Source organism: Dermacentor variabilis, chromosome 3, assembly GCF_050947875.1.
Source record: "Dermacentor variabilis isolate Ectoservices chromosome 3, ASM5094787v1, whole genome shotgun sequence".
In the NCBI taxonomy this organism is placed as follows: Eukaryota; Metazoa; Arthropoda; class Arachnida; order Ixodida; family Ixodidae; genus Dermacentor; species Dermacentor variabilis.
The window spans coordinates 105,563,617-105,582,026 of record NC_134570.1 but is presented as its reverse complement, the minus strand read 5'-3'; the positions used below and the strand labels follow the sequence as shown (position 1 = coordinate 105,582,026).

Here is an 18,410-nt window from a genome sequence, read left to right as displayed (position 1 = left end):
TTGTCGCGGCTTGTAAGCCGTGCTAGTTTGTAATGGCAGTTCACATAGTAAATCCTATAACCTTTTATATTGGTACAGACAGCATTGTTGTATTGCTGTGTTTTGTTTATGGGCATGCTTTTTTTTTCTTTATTGTTAATAAGCCTGCATGTCTTTCCTGACGACCTCACTGCAAAGCACTACAAAGAAAAGCTCTATAGAAAATGAAATGTATTGTTACAAAAATCGGCCTCTACTCAGTTTCCCACCAAAGTGAGCTGTTGACACGAAGTGGCTTAATTTAATTCTGTGGTATTACGTACCAAAACCAAGATCTGATTATGAGGTCTGCCGTAGTGGGAGATTCCGGTAATTTCAACCACATGGGGTTCTTTAGAGTGCACCCAATGCACAGCAATACAGGCGTTTTTGCATTTCACCCCCATTGGAAAGTGGCCGCGGGGGCCAGGATTTGATTTCACGACCTCGTATTTAGCAACATAATGCCAAAGCCACTAAGCAACCACAGCAGGTATGAAGTAGCTCACAACCTGTTGTGGAAAAAAAATTAGGTGTTTCACCTGCTCATTTATTTATTAAAGTTTATTACTGCTGTCCCCTCAAGTTATTTTTTCAGCTAACCAATGGCCATTTTGGAATTGATGCCTCAGATATCCATGCTCATTTTGCAGGTTATGTCACTTGGAAACAACACAGCAAAACAATAACACGGTTAACTTGAAATAATGTTGCGAGTGATGGTGTATTACAAGATACACTTTCATTGTTTGAAAGTCACTTCCCTTACTCTTATTTTATGTTATGTATTGATAGGTAAAACTGTTCTTTTATTGTTTGTTCTCTTGCAACGTGTTCTTCTGTGCCCACCCTGCTATTATCTTGTTCAAAATTGCAGCCTTCACAAATTTAAAATTTTAGGAAGAAAACACCAAAGATGATTGGGTGAGTTGGTACTGCACTCTAAAACTAGCACAGCGCAACATAGAAAGGAACAAACAAGCCGAGCCGGCCAGATAAAGGAACCGAGCGCTGACTCATAGCAAGGGCTGGCGGCATGTGCGTTAGCGCGCCATCTTTGTGCCTATTTCCACGAGAAGTAAGATTTCTTGATCAGTTTAACCTTGCATGACAGAACTGCGCGTTCTGTGACTCATGATAGTGTAGCCTTCTATCGGTGTGACGCTTTGTGAAGTGTTGCGACGACATGTCCCGATGCTTTCTTGTAGCTACATATATATTTCATGCACCTTGCCACTAAACCACTACTTAGTTTAGTTGCCACTAAACCAAGTAGATTCGTACCCAAAACTAAAGAATACCCGACTGTTGTGTGCCGAGTACATCGCTTTCTGCGGGGTTCAACACCTGTTTGCTGCAGCAGTTCAAAACTCCCGTGTCCTCGCTTCGAATACGTTGTCGAGCAACACTGGTCTTTGTCACCACCGCACGTAGCCGCACACCTTTGCAGAAGAAGCAGCTCACTATCGCACTTCTCCACTGACCTCTCTCTCTCTTGCGTGTGCCTGGCTGCGCAAGACGTACAACAATGCGAAAGACAAGCAGCGGTGTGAAAGGTTAGTGCATTCACTTCTACTGCACGCCGCACAGGCAGGAGCAGCTGGGCGTGGCCTCCGAGATCTCCCCAGCTCTGTCTCGGGGGTCATGCGGAAGCGTGCACGAGTCGACATCACACGGAAAGGTGTGTGAGGGAATTGTAAAGCAATTATTAAAGGAAATCTCGAAATCTTACGCAACTTTTTTAATATACAGGGTGTTCTTTTTAGACCATAACATAATTTTTTAACAATCGCCTGTACCAGAGTGTAGCTGCAGACCTTGAGCTGGATTACTAGAAGCAGCAGACATTACTCACACAAGAAATAAATATGCATGATCGACTAAACAAAAATGCACTGATTAACTTTCTAAATTAATTACTTTATGGCAAATATTGCTATTTGTCAGTCGTAACTGGTGAGTTTGCAAGTCATAATTGCTGGTATCGAGATATGTGCCGTCAAACTTGCAAGAAAATGCACTGTTTTCTACTTACTTTTCTAAGAAAACATCGTTTTATGCATTGACACACAAAAGTAAATGGAGCACCAATGTACTTCGTCACCAACTTCAGGAATTAGTAACTCGAAACTGGTGTATCCTGAAAATTTGTGCTAAGTGGATACACCTTGCGAACTCACCGACTACAATTTGTAAATTGCAATATGTGCTGTAATGTAATTAGAAAGTTAATGAGTAAATTCTTCCTAATGAGTAGATTATGCATTTTGATTTCTCATGCAAGTAATGTACACCCGTGAGCAAAAGTATACGGACCACAGGGTGTTGAAAATTTCAACACCAAGAAAACCACATATGCCCTGAACAACGAAACCTTTTGAAGAAGCTCCCTCCACGGCAGTACTGCGGAAATACCGATAAGCTCATCAACCAGCAGCAATATTTGCTGCCACAAGCACAGGTTCAAAGATATATGTGTGAACTTTGGGCCCAAAAGGAAGATCCATGTGAGTGTTGATGTGAACAAGGTACCCACTGTTAGCTTGCGGAGATACCTGCCGATACCAGACACCAGTGTGTCCGGCGAGGAGCTCTTTTTGGTGTATGAAGGAACTGTGATGTGAAAAAGGGTGTTGCTGCTCCCTGTACATGTTGACCAGCTATCCTTCCTTCATGACAACATTAAATAACGGCGGTTACGATGCTGCCAAGCAAATGTGTCGTGCTAGAGAACTTTGTTGACCACAAAGCATAATTTTCCAGTATATTATTTACTGTGCAACAAACTTGTTTCATTTTTTCACACCTCTGGTTGGTGAAAAAAAATTGCTTTCTGCAAAACCAATAGTACTGGTATCCAAATAATAATAGGTTCAATTTCCACTTAGTTTTCACTACATGTATTCCAATTCGCTTGAAAATAGAAAATTCTGCATTCACACACCCCTAGTCATAACACCCGTCAGAGAGATGCCATCTTGAGTTCGCCTTTAGCGTAGTGGTAGTCTCTGCTTTTCACTCAGAAAGCATGGCCTTGATTCCGGATGTCAATGTACTTTTTTTAATTTATTTTTTTAATCCTAGGGTAGAGAAAATATTATAAATAGCCAATTTCACCACATTCGCAAGTCAGCTGCAGCATTAGCCTAGCTGTCTGTAGCAGCGCTTGTTCTTACTGCTGACGGCTAACAAGAAATCTTGCGTTCACAATAAAGAGACAATCATGAACATACAGTTTGGATATTTACATCTTATTTACATATTACCGAGCCAAAATAATACTGCAAACAGTTACTTTGTAGTCTCTATCTGCCATGTGGGAACACACTCAGTTTAATTCAACTGGAAGTAGGCAACACTTGCATCCCCGCATGATGTTATGGCCGAGGAGGCGGGACACAGCGATGGCCACACGGAGTTAATGTTCAGGGGAATGCCACAGCTTGAGAGATGGCCGATGTTCAACCGCTCTTGCTTGTTTTATTACAGTGTGCTGACACAAAACTCTTGTGAGAAACCGTTCCTCGAGAGATACCTTTTACATCCAGACATACAAGAAAAATTGTTTAAGGAACCCTTTAATAAATAAACAAACATAGGCGATGTCTTACCTGCATATCCTTAACATTTGGAAATGGAATGCCAATCTGCAAAAGTAAACCAAAGTACAGCTTAGACCCAAGATTGTGAGCACAGTGCTACTCTAATCTGCATTCAAACAATGTGACTAACAAGGAGGTGTTGCAAAGAGACGATTCCATGACTATCTTACCGTCACCACGGCCCTCGCACTGTTGTCGGCAAAGTCTAGGCCTTCACTCACTTTGCCCCGACACACCGCGAGCAGGAGGGCTCCTCCCCTGTCATCGTCATCGTAGCCTGGTGATGAAGGAAAACATGAGGACACTGTGCAGCAACTGAAGCACAAGAAAATGTCACTGGAATCATGTCAATTTTATGACATGGAGAGAGACAATGGCAAAAGCTATGAAAGCCTGAAACAAACAGAACTGAAGGAAGAAGCCTTTCGCAGTGTAAAATTCTTTCTACAAATAGTACATATGCAGAACAGAGTGCGGTCATCATAAAAAAGACCAGCACAAAGTTATATATGACTAAAGTTGTAACGCAGTTGAACTGCATGTAAGATATAACGAATTATCAGATATAACAAAGTAAATATAAGATATGGTTGGTTATGCCCTTTACTATATTTACTATATTTACTTTATTCCATTCTAATGAGCCCTTCCTTTCCAGCAAAATGTGTTGAAAATATCACATGCGCATTAGGACCAAGTACAAAACTGAACTTGCAACAGTGACAGGCTATTGTGGCTGGCATTCAAGACTGCTGTAATCCAAGCCAATCCACACACTGGCTCCGACACTATGTGTGCCCACTTGGAAAGTTTGTTAGGCTGCCACAATCTGCAAGGTATTTATGCAGTATCTAAATTGCCACAGACAGCACTGAAGATGAAATGCCACAGGTTGTTTATAGAGTATACTTCCGTTAATTTGACTCCAGTTAATTCAATCTTTCAGTTAACTCAATCCCAACCAGACATCCTGGCTGGAGACCCTGCATATCTATGGGCCGAAACTCATTATTTCGATCCTGAAGTTGTCCTTTGCCGGATAATTTGAAGTTGACCAGTCAGCGGACTGTGCCTGACCCCTATAGGGACCCCAGTAGTAACCCCTTTAGTGGCAGCGTTGGTCTCAGTGGAGCTTATGGGACAGTGAATGCATTATCGAAAACGCCTCTTTGTGGCCCACTTTGGAAAGATCTTTAAGCAATAACCGTAACTCACAATGTCTTATTACGGTATTTATCTGACTCTTAGGTGCGCCTTCCTGTTATTAAAGAAAATTTAGCAATAAACTGCCAGAACGGTGCAGATGAACACAAAACCAAAACCGCCTTTGCAACAGTCGTATGCTTTACTGAATCACCGAGGTTATTGTGCAGAGCTGACTTTGGGAAACCGGCCGCCATTGAGCAACCATTCTTTTTGCTAATTTCCACTTTGTTTAGCAGATTTAATGCCATTCCTAGGTTACTTTTCTACTTTGGACACATAGAAGGTGGGTGCCCGTTTGATTCGGGAGCGTGTTTGAATAGGGCAAATACTGCTAACTGAATCGCAGTATGTTTTGACGTTTCTTCTGAATACTGTTCAATTTGACCTGCTGAATAATTCGATCAATTTCGGTGGCCCCGTCAGGGTTGAATTAACGGAAGTCGACTGCATATTGATAGAGGCTTCTGACAGCGGCGATTAGTGATTAGTGTTGCTCTGATGCACCAAACTCTTTCTTCCAAGTGAGAACAAACTGTCATTGCTTCTCTCTCTCACAATGAAAATCTGGTAAGTGAACAGTCAAGATCATTGTATTTTTCATTTATGGCTGTGTAAATAAGGTGCATGCTACAACTGAGTGCATACAGTCAGTATGATAATTAGCATTCTCCTGCTGTAACAAAATTAAAAACATGGGAGCCAAAGAGGTATCAGTTACAGCAAAGCAAATTTTTGTTTTGCATGTGGTTTACGATATGTACCTATACAGTTGTCGACCATTGTTTCTGATGCCTCAATTTTTAAACTTGCTTGATTGTATTTCAATGTACCCTCTGACACTACCACTTGCAGTAAAAACAATGTATAATGGTGGCTGAAATTTTGGATGCCATACGGTGTGCCGCTTGATTTTTCGGATATGACCCATGCATGTGATGCCTTATATATAGCAGCTCTGTACAAAGTTGGACCATGTCAACTCGGCACCAAACTTCAACTTTACCAGAGACCATAAATAAAAATTAAGTAAACAAAGACAAGCATACTATGCTATCATTATGCTGGCGGATAATTACCATCACTGTATCCAGAGGCGTGGTTGAAGTACTCAGTCATCGTGTAGTCAAAGGAGTTGGAGTCTCCCTTCTGAGGTTCCATAGCAATGTGCTTTAGCCTTTCCAGCCTGTCCCACAAACCCGTGTTCTGAAAAGTTCAGGAATACCAGAAAGTGTTTGACCCTAATTCTACAAGATCTGATAAGCAGGGAGAGATCAGTGAGATTTCGCATGTATCAAAAGAATCCATGAACGGACACGTAGAAGCAGTTCAATAAGCCCTGAAAAATAGTTTGCACGTGAAATTCCATAAGCAGGCTTCGCTACGCTTGTTCACGATCATCAGAGAGTCTGGCGTCGAGTGCTTGGAACCATTGGCCAGGAAGCCAGGCCCTTGTAGAAGTAATAACACATGGCACGACTGGTGGTGCGAGTTTTTAACTATGCCTGCTAACCCTGCCTGCTAGAGAGCCTGCTAAATAAGGACAATTCTGCAAGTCGCACGTTCTAACAGAAAGGCAGTGCTTCCACAGATGTAGAAGTCTGGAAGATCGTGCTAATGGCGGTGTAAACATGGTGCCCATTGTCGGCTCGGATTGTGAAGAGACACCTGCCGATACCAGACACTGGCGTGCCCAGTGAGCAGCTCTTTTCGGTGTCTGACGGAATTGCGATGTGAAAGAAGGTGTTACTGTTCCCTGCACAAATTTAGCGGCGAGCCTTCCTTCATGACAACATTAAATAAATGCGGTTATGATGCTGCCAAGCAAAAGTGTCGTGCTAGAGAACTTTGTTGATCACAAAGCACAATTTTTCTGCACGTTATTTGCCGTGCAATAAACTTTCTTTCTTTCATACCTCTAGATGGTGAAGGAAAAGAGCACTTTTGCAATATAAATCGTACTCGTATTATAAAAATATTAGAAAAGTACCCAATTCGATTCACATTTGAATTTAATTATTCGAATTCGCTTTAAAATTGAAAACTCGATATATGCACACATCTAGTATCAGAATCAGCTTACTCAAGACAAAAAAAGTAAATATACTTTTCCGTTTTTTTCAGGTACACATGCGTAATCCTTGTCACAATATAGTAGTTAACGAGAATATGGGGAACTGAGGGGCTTGGTTTTTGTTAGCCTCAACCATATGAACAACATGCAGCAATCATATTATACTGGGTGCACGAGGTATTCGAGAGCATAATGATGACTTCAATAATAGCAATGATATTGCAATCAAGAATTGAAACATTCATTCCCAATTTGACAGTGTTTCTTTTACCGCTGTTGTTTTATTGACTGATTTCAACTTCCATAACAGCTGCGTGCTCGAGTCACCTAGCGCATGTTAATGTTAGGTAGCGCTTCCCCACTAGCAGCCATTACAGTGAAACCTAGTGACTACGAACATTATATGTATTAAAAAAAATTTTCAGATTAATGAACATTTCGATAATAATAATAATAATAATATTTGGGGTTTTACGTGCCAAAACCACTTTCTGATTATGAGGCACGCCGTAGTGGAGGACTCCGGAAATTTTGACCACCTGGGGTTCTTTAACGTGCACCTAAATCTAAGCACACGGGTGTTAATGAACATTTCAGGAATCCCCTGCTGGCTGCTTATAGCTTCAATATAAAAGTATTGCAGTACTGTGAACTTCAGAATATGTACCGACCTTTTCAGAACAGTGATCCTGATTCAGTTTTTGCGTCATGTTAACAATGCCTCGGTACTACAAATTCATGTTCCAAGATCTGGGGATTCTTAGATTACAGTGCACCCTTCATGGCAGTTGGAGCAGTAGGTTAGCAGACAACAGGGTGCAGGCAGTGCACGCCATGGTGCAAGGGGTCGGAAAACACATGACGACACAGGAAGAGAAAAACGCTAGAGGGGATTCCTTTTTCGACGTCGGAGGCGACGATGTCACCTAGAAACCGAGGCACAACTCTTCCCCATCTAGTCCATCTTTCTGTGCGTGCCTCTTCTTTCTTTTGCGGTTCTTTCTGTGGATGTTACGCGCATGGAGATATGTGACCTCGAAGCTCGCAAGGATGACACACAGCCTGTCCTTTCCGGACAGCATCAGTCACACACGCTTGTGCTTTGGATAGTTCAGGTGTCTGCCTCAAGCAAGACAGTTGCAGTGTTTGTGACAAGGGATGTAAAAAAAAAAAATAACACTGCACTTTGGAGGCGACATGGAGCTTCCTTTTTGTCGGTGGTTTTGTAGGTGCCGTCGTTTATTAATTTTTTTTTTTTGCGCATGCCACTGCTGGTATACGGTGCATTGATGGTGTGTAGTAGCTAAATCTATGGAAAATGGCAGCAGCGTGAGCCGAGAGCCAACACTGACGTTTTCGTGGACAGCCCATACTGCGACAACTGATTCACTGAAGGTTTGATAGGCGGAATGGTCAATTTTGGAGCTTTCACTATAACGCCCTTTCAGAATAAAGAACAATTTGCCACGGTCCCCTAAAGTTCATTATATCGCGATTTCACTATGATGTATTTTTAAGCACTCTTTTAAGCAACTTTTATGCATTCTGTGACTCCTTGTCAGTTTTCATCTATGTAACGCAGCCCATACATAGCTGCGTGGTCGGTTTATGTTGGGAACTAGGGACGCTGCGTTGAGGGTGACATGGCCACAGAGGTTCAGAGCCGGCTTTGTAGGAGCAAGCACATCCATTGCTTGGAAGTGGCATGTAATGATATCGAGCACAGAATGCTTGGCTGTTGATTCTGACAATTGCTGGAGCGCTGTGATGGCCATAATTGGCTTTTCAGCGTTCCCACTCATAATGGCCTCTACCTGCTGAAGAAATTCAAGCGCCTGAATGACATCTTACCACTGGCAGCGCTTATTTCTGTTTGCACCATGTGATAATTTGCCATAAGCTGTTGCATCAACCCAAAATCAAGAAGGTGGCAATGTCCAAGCCACTGTGGTCTGTGCGTAAGGCAACTAGGACAGCTTACGGTCCCATCTCCTATGTCTGACTGGACCCTGGAATCAGTGTGCTGAATAGGTGACAAAGGGGTTTTTGTGAAGACGTAATTAACAGCTTAGACAGATGAAATGAGAATGTTGATGTCTACGGTGATTAGAAGCTGTTCCCTCAAATGTGTCGCATACCCATTAGTAGTTGGCTCATGAAGAATATACTAACTATAAGCGTCCGCTCGCATGCAAAACGCACTCACCGGTGCGTGCGAAAGCATGGAGAACCAAACTTTATGCTCTAGCCTTTTCCCCGTATCAACTCAGTGACATACATCATGCACAAACAGGACATTTATCACTCTAAAACTTATTGGCCAAAGTGAAGATCACTACCTGCCATCGCTGTGACAGCTTGTTCATCATCCCATATGATGGGAAGAAACATAGCACTCCATAAGGGACAGCCTGGAAAAGAAGAGAGCAAGAGAGATTTATTGCACAAGTTATTGCTTGGGCAAAGTTCTTTTTAAGGGGAAAGTCAGAAAACCTGCTCATCGCGCCACCTGCGTCATATAGCAAAATTACAGCCAGCCACTGGGAAGGCCCCCATACAGTGACCATTCCCTTCCAGGAGAGGAGGAATAGTTCAGAACAGAAGTATTAATTAAAGGAGTACTGACATGAAGATCTGGCGGCCTGCTTTTTCCGCTTCTTTAGATAGCTGTTGACTTTACAATTATATAGTATGAAACCCCATTTCCATGAGAGTGTCACAAATAAGTAATTAAAACACCTTTCCAGTAACCTGTTCAGAACACGCGCCAAGTGTAACGTGGCTTTGGACATGAAAAGGAGACTATATTCACGTAACCAAAAGCCGAGGTGGCAGTCATGTGGTATAATAAACAGCTCAAGAATGCACCAGTCAGCCCGGCACAGTTGTTGACGGCCATGCAATGACCAACTTGTCAAAATCTGCCAAATTGACCCCTCCAATTCTGCGCAGGGGAACCTGTTCTCCCCTCTTGTGTTATCAAGTGGCGAATAGACTTGGCTTTTGGTAGCACAGTCATAGCATGCATGCACACGTCAGAGGTGTCCGGTGCCACAAGATCACCACATGGGGTTTCAGCGACGTGAATAGTCTCCTTTCTCAAGTTCAAAGCCATGCTGCACTTGACATGTTCCGCACTGGTACAAACATTGAAAGGTAACATAATTGACTATTTGTTACACTTTTGAGGCATTGAGTCTTCATGGTGTAATTACCGAGTCAACAGCTATACAATAAAGACAAAAACAAAACAAAAATATTGTCAGTACAGTACAACGTCGTTAATTCAACCTGTCCTCTGGTCCCGGCAGGATTAAGCATCATTTAATAGAATCAAACTCTCATTCGTTCGGACACATTTGGCCGCACATCGGTTAAGTGGGAAAACTCTCAGAGCTTGGTGAACGCAGAGCGCCACAAATATGCAATGCAAAAGCACAAGAACGGTGCTAGAATTCCGCCGAAGCGAAGTGGTGGAGTTTACATCGCCATAGTCATCAGCGGAGATCGTACGTGAATGATAGCAATGCTGGAACACTTTGCGCCTATTTGTTCCTTTAAAGCCTTTATTGTTGCGTTTACCACCGCGGATAACACCACGTAGTCTGTGAGCCTTCATAATTGCATAGTCACCATCCAGGATCATGTTGATAGCCACCACAGTTTCGTCCACAGCAGTTGTGGCAAACGGTAGTTTTGTTTTTCCTCCGTACGTGTGTCGGCTGCTTGCCTTCATAATAGCGCAGTCGGTGTCCATGATCACTTTGATAGTAACAACTGTTTCTTTCGCAACAGCTGTGGCTAACAGTAGTTTTGTTTTGACTTGGTACACTTGTTAGGCCACATGCCTTCAACACTGCATAGTGATGATCACGACAACAGCGACCACGGTTTTGTCCGAAGCGGTTGCAGCAAACAGTTTTTTCTTTTTGACTCAGTGCTGTTGAGAATGAACAGCATCAGATATATTGCGATGGACAGAACATCTGCTGGTGACCAGCTCACTGACGACAAAAATAATTGGGATGTGTGCATGGTAGTGAAAAGCCTGTCTCAGATGAACCTGCCCGCCGCAGTTGCGCTGCGAAGGAAGCCGCGAGGGCTTTGCCGCTGCGAGAGCCAATCAGTCACAAGATGATGAGAACTGCAGCTTCTGCATTGCTTTCATGTAAAATAGAAACAGGATTTGCTCTCCTTCAATCAGTAATAAAGGCATGTGGATGTAGTAAGCATTTTTTTACAGTTTTCTTGATACCCTTGATAATTCGACACACGGTTAATTCGGACATGTTATTCGGTCCCGTGAAATCTGAATTATAACAAGATTTTACTATACTCACTTAGAAAACATGATAAAGACATAATAAAAACAATCACTGAGGATTGCAGGACAACACACTTGCACACACACAAGTGGAAAGGTCGTCAAGAGACAGCTGCACACATGGAGGTGTTTGAGAAAAGGCAGTCAACTGCGAGGCCGTGGAACAGTGCAAAGTGAGCGCATTTGTATTAAGCATACAGAATTGTCATACTGTCACACCTCATAATAATAAAATGGGTTATAATTAACTAATGGATCTAATGAAGTAATCGTAATTCTCCTCAAAGTTCTCATGAAGCCAAGGTATTTAAGATCTAGTTTTAATGAAGTGACAATTTACTTTCAATAAATACAACAAACCTTTTTCTAGTGAATATGAAACATTTTCTAATCATTGTGCACCGATTAGGTCGAAATCTGTCGGCCTGCTACGCTGCTTTTAACTGATCTGGTTCAGCAATTCAAGGTTGTCATAAGGATACCTGCAGAATTTGTTCTCTTTCTTTATCTCCCCTGTTGGCATGCAGTTTACATGACTGCTCACTAAACTGAAAATAAAGAAATGCAAGTAGCACTGAAAAATAAAAAAGCAATCATACAACAAGGCATATGAGTGGGCCAATCGGTACTCCCAGACAAAGCATGATATTAAAACGTAGACGGCAAGGCAGACAAGAATAAGCTCTAGCTACTGAGTTTTCTTACATGAAAACAGCACGATTTACATCGGGTACGGGGGTCACAACAAGAACTGTGCTGCACGTTCTGTGATGGTTGTGCTTGTTCTCACACTTGCACATACATACAGGGTGTCCCAGCTATCATCCACCAAGCTTTAAGAAAAACGGAAGCCTTCTATGTGCATTAAAGCAATTGCATGCCATTAGCAGTTGCATTAGCAGTAGCATTAGCATTTTTCCATCATGTGTCATAAGCACGCACGACCGCACACTTGAGAGCCATCCCAACATGACACACTGCAGGGCTTCACTTTCTCACTGAGTTCATTTAAGAGTGCTGTCGTTACTGTGTGCGGGCACATGGTCACGTGGTGTATTTTTTTATTTTGAGGGTTTTCTTTAACATGCAGAAAAAAAAGACCCGCGCAAAATATAGTGTGTCGAAAACAATTGAAATTGATGTTTCTGAATTCGCTCCAGTACCTAGTATTGACACGTCTGCTGTAAATATAGTAATTAAGATCTTAGTTAATTAGGGAATAATTAAGTAATTAGAGAGAGCATAAAAAGTATGCCACAGTTCTTGTGGTTGCTGCTAACAACATGGAATCAATTTCATCCGTATTGATCTCCTTGTTCTTAAAAACTTGGTGAATGTTAGCTGGGACACCGTACATGTAGCCACATTGTCCTCACTAACAAAATTCAGCTCGGACCTATAGCTGGGTTATGTCCATTCAGCTATCCCCGGCTTCAACTTGCACTCCGAGTCTGGTAAAAACTGGAAAGCTTACCCGGCAGATGTCCCAAAGAATGGACCCTATCTCATCCTGAAACTCGAAAGTCTCCGCAGTCCTAAAATTGGCAGTGAGATTTACTTTATTGGGACCAAACGCAATGCCTCCAATCCATACCTAGATGGGGAAAAAATGCAGAAGGTGTATGTCAAGTACTGTAGTGCATTGTTGTAGTTCTGCAGCGCTGCATGCACCATGCATGCATGCACCATGCATGCATGTAACCGACATTGATTGATCTTGATTGCAAAGAATAAACTTTGTATTTGCTCTAACAAGGATCTACTTCCATTTCTAACTCCAGTTCTGTGCGAATGATTCGAACAGCTCCCCTCAATTCACTGCGTTGGCCTCTTATACACAGCACACAAGATGAAACTCCTTTAGCAGTTGATATTCAGTTACTGATGGCCTCAATGGCGTTAAAACTTCCTGGGTACGAAATTCACTGCCCTGACGTACTGTACACACTCGTGTATAAGCTGCCACCGCATAAAGCCTGCACCCCCCACTTTCGTATGCAAGAACATGGAAAAAAAAAAAAAACACGCCAAAAGTGCACCTATTCCCACAAAGTGCTACAAGATGGCGTCAGTTAGTTTTTCCCACTCACTGCATACCATTATCATCATTGTTGCGCGTCGACCTAACAGACTGAGTGAAAGCTTGGCTGGCCGACTGCCCTGGCAAAGCACCATGAAGAAAAAAAAAAGGGGGGGGGAGAGTACAGTATAACCTTACCCATACGTATAAAAAGAATGCAAGAAAAAACACTTACCAGAAAAACGTACGATCTAAATTTACTAAAAAATTTGGCAGACTAAATTGTAGTTGATCTCTACGTAATGCAAAGCATTGTGTGAATCATTGCAGCACGAGACACCGACGCTGGCCACGCTGGTGGGGCCTGAGTGGCCGGAGACATGCATTGTCGTTTTTGCAGCTTCGGCAAGCCCCCTCATGTCTGCACTCCTTGAATTCGGCCTGGGAAAGCAGCTTTTTCAAGTAGGGCATTTTAACGAGAAGCTTCGGCATGCCGACTCGGCACAAATCGTTGTGGCACGAGATGCCGACATGCCTCAATCAGGTGGACCCCCAGTGACCCAAGATGCATTCTGTCATTTTCCAACTGTATAGTATTTCAAGATAGCAATGAGAAACCGAAATGAATTCAAGCTGGTGGGCAACGCCGGAATTCGATGCTGCTAGAGCAAAACAGGACGTTTACTTGACGCTACCTGCAGAAGGTAATGCCAGCATATTTGGCTTGTCGCCTATTCAAAACGTGAAGTGCGCTTCCAATAGAACTACCCCAAGCACTATGACACAGATAACTAAAGATGCTTAAAGCTATAGGGTTGGCAACGATAGGTGTAAATGCGGCATGTGACAACCCTCAAGGAAATTTTCAGGCAGGAAACTGAGTGCACACCGGCGCTTTCATGTTGCACCGGCAGGTGAGTACTGTGGGGAAGCTGCAGTGGCATACGACTACAATGCACCTCGTGCCTTTTCTTGCTTGCATGGGATCTAACGAATGAAAAACGTATCATACAATTGCAGTTGGGCGATGTACTGAATGATGGTGCCAAAAGATTGTGTTCTAAGGGAACTTATCAAACAGTAAAAAAGAAGTGTAACTGTATTATGCCATTTATTGTGTTCTTGATCATGAACGCTGGCACCAGAAAATTGTATGTAACAGAATCGTATCAACAAGGTTCTACTGTACCCGCTTTGCTTACAGTGCCACTGTAAGTGCTCAGGCTTGATGGGGGCCTAGCCATTGGTACGTCTGCTCCCTTGAAATTTCAGTCCTGGGGTTCTATTCGGCAAAACCACAATCCGATTATAAGGCATGCCGCAGTGAGGCGCGGGATTAGTTTTAAAGGGACACTAAAGGCAAATATTAAGTCAATGCACACTGCACAAACATTCTACAAACCTCGCAGCACTTGTTTCGTGCCAAGAAAAGACTTAGTTTAAGAGTAAATCACATATCAAGGGTTCGAATACATTTACCACAATTCAATTAACCGGTTCCAAGCGGGGAATGGTGAGGTTGCATATGCCATTATCTGCGCTTTACTGCCGTCGGTGAGTAAAATGCCACCCAACAGACGGGGCTGCATCTTCTTTCCGCAAAAAGAGACCAAGACAGGGTGCCAGATTTGCCACTGCAGCTGCTCTTGGTCAAGTGGTGTGGACCGTTCGAGCATCCCACGACATCACATGGACGTGGAATTCTCTGCTACTTGCAGTTTGTGTGAGTTTACCAAGCCAGCAAACCAACGCAGTGCTACGCGATAATGAAACTACTGAAACGCGAAAGCGCGGGCGGTGCAGAGTCAAGCAAAAACAAAATATTTCGACCACCCACGTTATTGTCAAGGGCAACGTAAACGAGTTCCTTTTTCTAAAAATCGAATAGAACTGGACACGTAGCATTTTCTTCCGTCTTATAATGCAATGCAATGGTCTTTTCATTATGAGTGGCTCATTACTAGCGACAGAATAATAATGAGGAATGCCTATGTCATTGCGCTAGTACTTGAACGTCCCAGGTGAGTTTCTAATCGTGTCCTGCATTTACCTCAATTTTTCTATTACTGAATGCTACTATGTGGAGTGATTTTCTGCCGAAAAAGTGTTGGCGTCTGCCCGGAGGCCGGCGGCCAGAATGTAGCTATTTGACACTAATCAAGCCGGGCTTGATATCATCAGCTGGCAACCAGTTGCCCGCCAGAAGTCGTGAACGCAGGATGTAGTGCAAATCAATCAGGGCTTGACGGCACCCAACTTCCAGTTGCCAAAATATGACACACCTAGCCATAATATGAGTGTGGCCCTGAAAGCTGCACATGTCACAGAGAACCTCGCTGCCACTACACCCAATCCCAGTTGCCACTGCACAGTGTGAGCAACTCAAGCGATTTTTTCGCCTTCTGGAGTTTAGGTTCTGATGAAAAAACGGTCAGAATTGTCAAATTAACATGAAAGCTAAGTAATAAGTAATTCTCCATGTCGCCACTAAATAATAAATAGTCTGCCTGTAAAAATAAAGCTGTTTTTGCTTTGATTTTACGGTGTAACAAACCATGGCACTTCTAACAACACTGAAATCATGGCAGCTGCCACCTGGTTTTTGTTGCATGTGTGTGCAGCTCAACGAAGGCACGCCGCCGTGCCATGGCTCGCCGCCGAAAGTTCGCCAGGAAAGTTTGCTCTTTGTGGGTCGGCCTTAAAGCTTTGTTTGCAATAATATTGGCACCTTAGGCGTTCTCGAGCAGTAATCTATCACTTTAGCTTGATTTAATTTTTGCCTTTAGTGTCCCTTTAACCACCTGGGGTTCTTTAACATGCACCCAGTGCGCAGTGCATGAGCGTTTTTGCATTCCACTCTCATCAGAATGCAGCTGTCGCAGGTGGACTCGAACCCACGACCTCGAGCTCAGCAGCGCGACCCCATCGCCGCTGAGGTACCACGAAGGGTACATCTGCTTCTTCTAGCTTTAAGGATTCAAAGAATCCTTAAAGCATCAGGATTCTTTGAAACTCAATTCACAAACTCCTGTATTAAACAAGTGAGCAGACAACCACTGAGGTTCAACACTAATATAGAATGCTTTTTCTCACCCCCTCACGTGGAATGACATGGTTGGCCTGCAGCTGGCTTTTGAAGGGCATGTCCAGCTCCGACTCGAATGACTCCATGGGCGTTAGCGTTCCTGATGCCACAATCAAGGAGTGCACCTTGTCCTTTATGTCTGACATGGCCTGTTTTTTTTTTTTTTTGGAAACAAGGAAAAGAGGAATGAATGAAGGCAGGGTTGCTCTTCTTGGTGTGCAGCCATGCCAAAGTGGTCCAAGCACAGCATGGTCTGACACGGGCGTCTGTTAGGTTTCAATATACAGTAGAGTACCATTGATACAATCTTCACAGGAAACGGAAAATAAAACGTATAATCCGAAAATCGTATTGTCCAACGCAAGCTCCAAGAAGCATGAAAATAGGTGTACTTGGTGACAAACTCAATAGCAAAGATTCGTGTGGCATCAAGTGATGCTGCTCCGCATAAAACGTTACGCGGAGCAGCATCACTCGACGCCACGCGAGCCGCAGTCAACGCAGTTTTATTCAGCAACATTGAAATAGCTTGTCAGTGTGCACTAAACTATCTTTTTGTCAATGCCCATACAAAAATTGTCCCGCAAGTTAAAAAAAGAAGCTGCTATTTCCTCACTTAACTGAGCAGCGGTGCTCCACCAGTTGGTATGGCTGCACCACAGCAACGTTTCACCGGTGGCAGCACACTATTTGCATATTTTCTTCCAGTGTGGCTGGGGCTTAACACGTTGTTCGTGGGTAGTTGGCATGTTATTTAATTAGACAGAAAGAAGTACAGGCACACTCACTTATATGTATTACCACTTTGGACAATAGGGAAAACAATAAGTAACAGCTTGGGTCACTGCTCGCCCGAACAGAGGAATTCAGGAGTGGATATGTGCAACTGGGTATGTGCTACTGGGTATGCACCCACTTTTGGTGAATCCCCAGAATGGATGTGCCAATGTGGCAGAATGGGTGTGAAAGCTCAAATGTATTTAGGTATGTGTAGCACACTTCCCTGCGCTTACACTTCTTACCAACATTCTTCCCTCGACAAGCATTGTACATTGCCTTAGTCCTCGTGATACAGGCTGCTAACAGCTACAGGCTGTGCTTGCACCGTGCGCATCTGCTGCTACCTCGCCAACTCAAAAAAGCTTCGCGTCTTTTAGATGCTAACACGGTGATAGATCTGCATGTTTTTTCCCCCTATCAATTAGGACGCTGTTAGCGGTACATCAATGTGGTTACAACCTCACAGCTATTCATGCAGAAAATTTAGCACTAAAACCAGACAAAGGCACAGGATGAGAACACAATACGAGCAATTACTGTCAGCTGAAGGTTTATTTTGGAAAGATGGCTACACAGTCGACTCTGATAGTCCAGTCCTGATAGGACCAACAAAACTGATTGAATTATCTGGTGGGACGAACTAAACAAAACATGGAATAAACGACAAATGGCTGATTAATTTGCAAATATTTACCTGATTCTGACACGTCCCAGAACCAAACGCCCGCCCGCTTTCCATGCGTCCGAAGCAGAGCACTAACACAGAGATAACAGTAAGCTTCTAAACTAAGTAGAAATCCTATGCACGCCCAATTTTTTAGCATGAAAAATGGGCAAGAGTATTAGACATGTTTCACAATAATTGCTGAAGTCGGCTTCGCCGCAATCCATGCGTATTATCCGGCAAAGCATACTAACGCCGCGAACGTGGTTTTTGGCTTGATCTTCTTTGGAAAAAAATAAATCAGGATCCAAATAACGAACGTTAAAGCCTATAGAAATACATTGGCGCCCCCCTGAATCTTTAGTAGGGTTCCAAAGAACTGAAAAATCGAATTAACCGGAGTCGAATCAATGGAAGTCTACTTGTATAGTGAAAAAATTGCACGTGCGCTTACATACGGTGAAAATGACAAACAATAGACAACACATGCTTATTTCTTTCATCCCTCTTTTTCTGTCTATGTTACATCATGCTGTATAGGCATTGCTACGAATCTACAACTTGCACACCGTTCGACCATTACACTTATTAATCGCGACTTTAAGCAGTGCTTCTGAGCGTACGTGATCAGGTCACAAGC

At 43.2% G+C, this 18,410-nt stretch overlaps 1 protein-coding gene across 2 annotated transcripts in view; it reads right to left on the bottom strand.

The window, feature by feature from the left end:
• The window catches only part of LOC142576135 (Fanconi anemia group J protein homolog), a 53,017-nt gene that overhangs the window by 5,502 nt on the left and 29,105 nt on the right, over positions 1-18,410 (bottom strand). For both annotated transcript variants that reach the window (XM_075686096.1, XM_075686097.1), the window contains exons 14-19: positions 16,335-16,475; positions 12,696-12,815; positions 9,237-9,308; positions 5,903-6,029; positions 3,791-3,897; positions 3,630-3,665 (exon numbers count right to left, since the gene is read on the bottom strand). In XM_075686096.1, the coding sequence (XP_075542211.1) occupies positions 3,630-3,665; positions 3,791-3,897; positions 5,903-6,029; positions 9,237-9,308; positions 12,696-12,815; positions 16,335-16,475 (603 nt within the window). The remainder of the gene's footprint in view (positions 1-3,629; positions 3,666-3,790; positions 3,898-5,902; positions 6,030-9,236; positions 9,309-12,695; positions 12,816-16,334; positions 16,476-18,410) is intronic.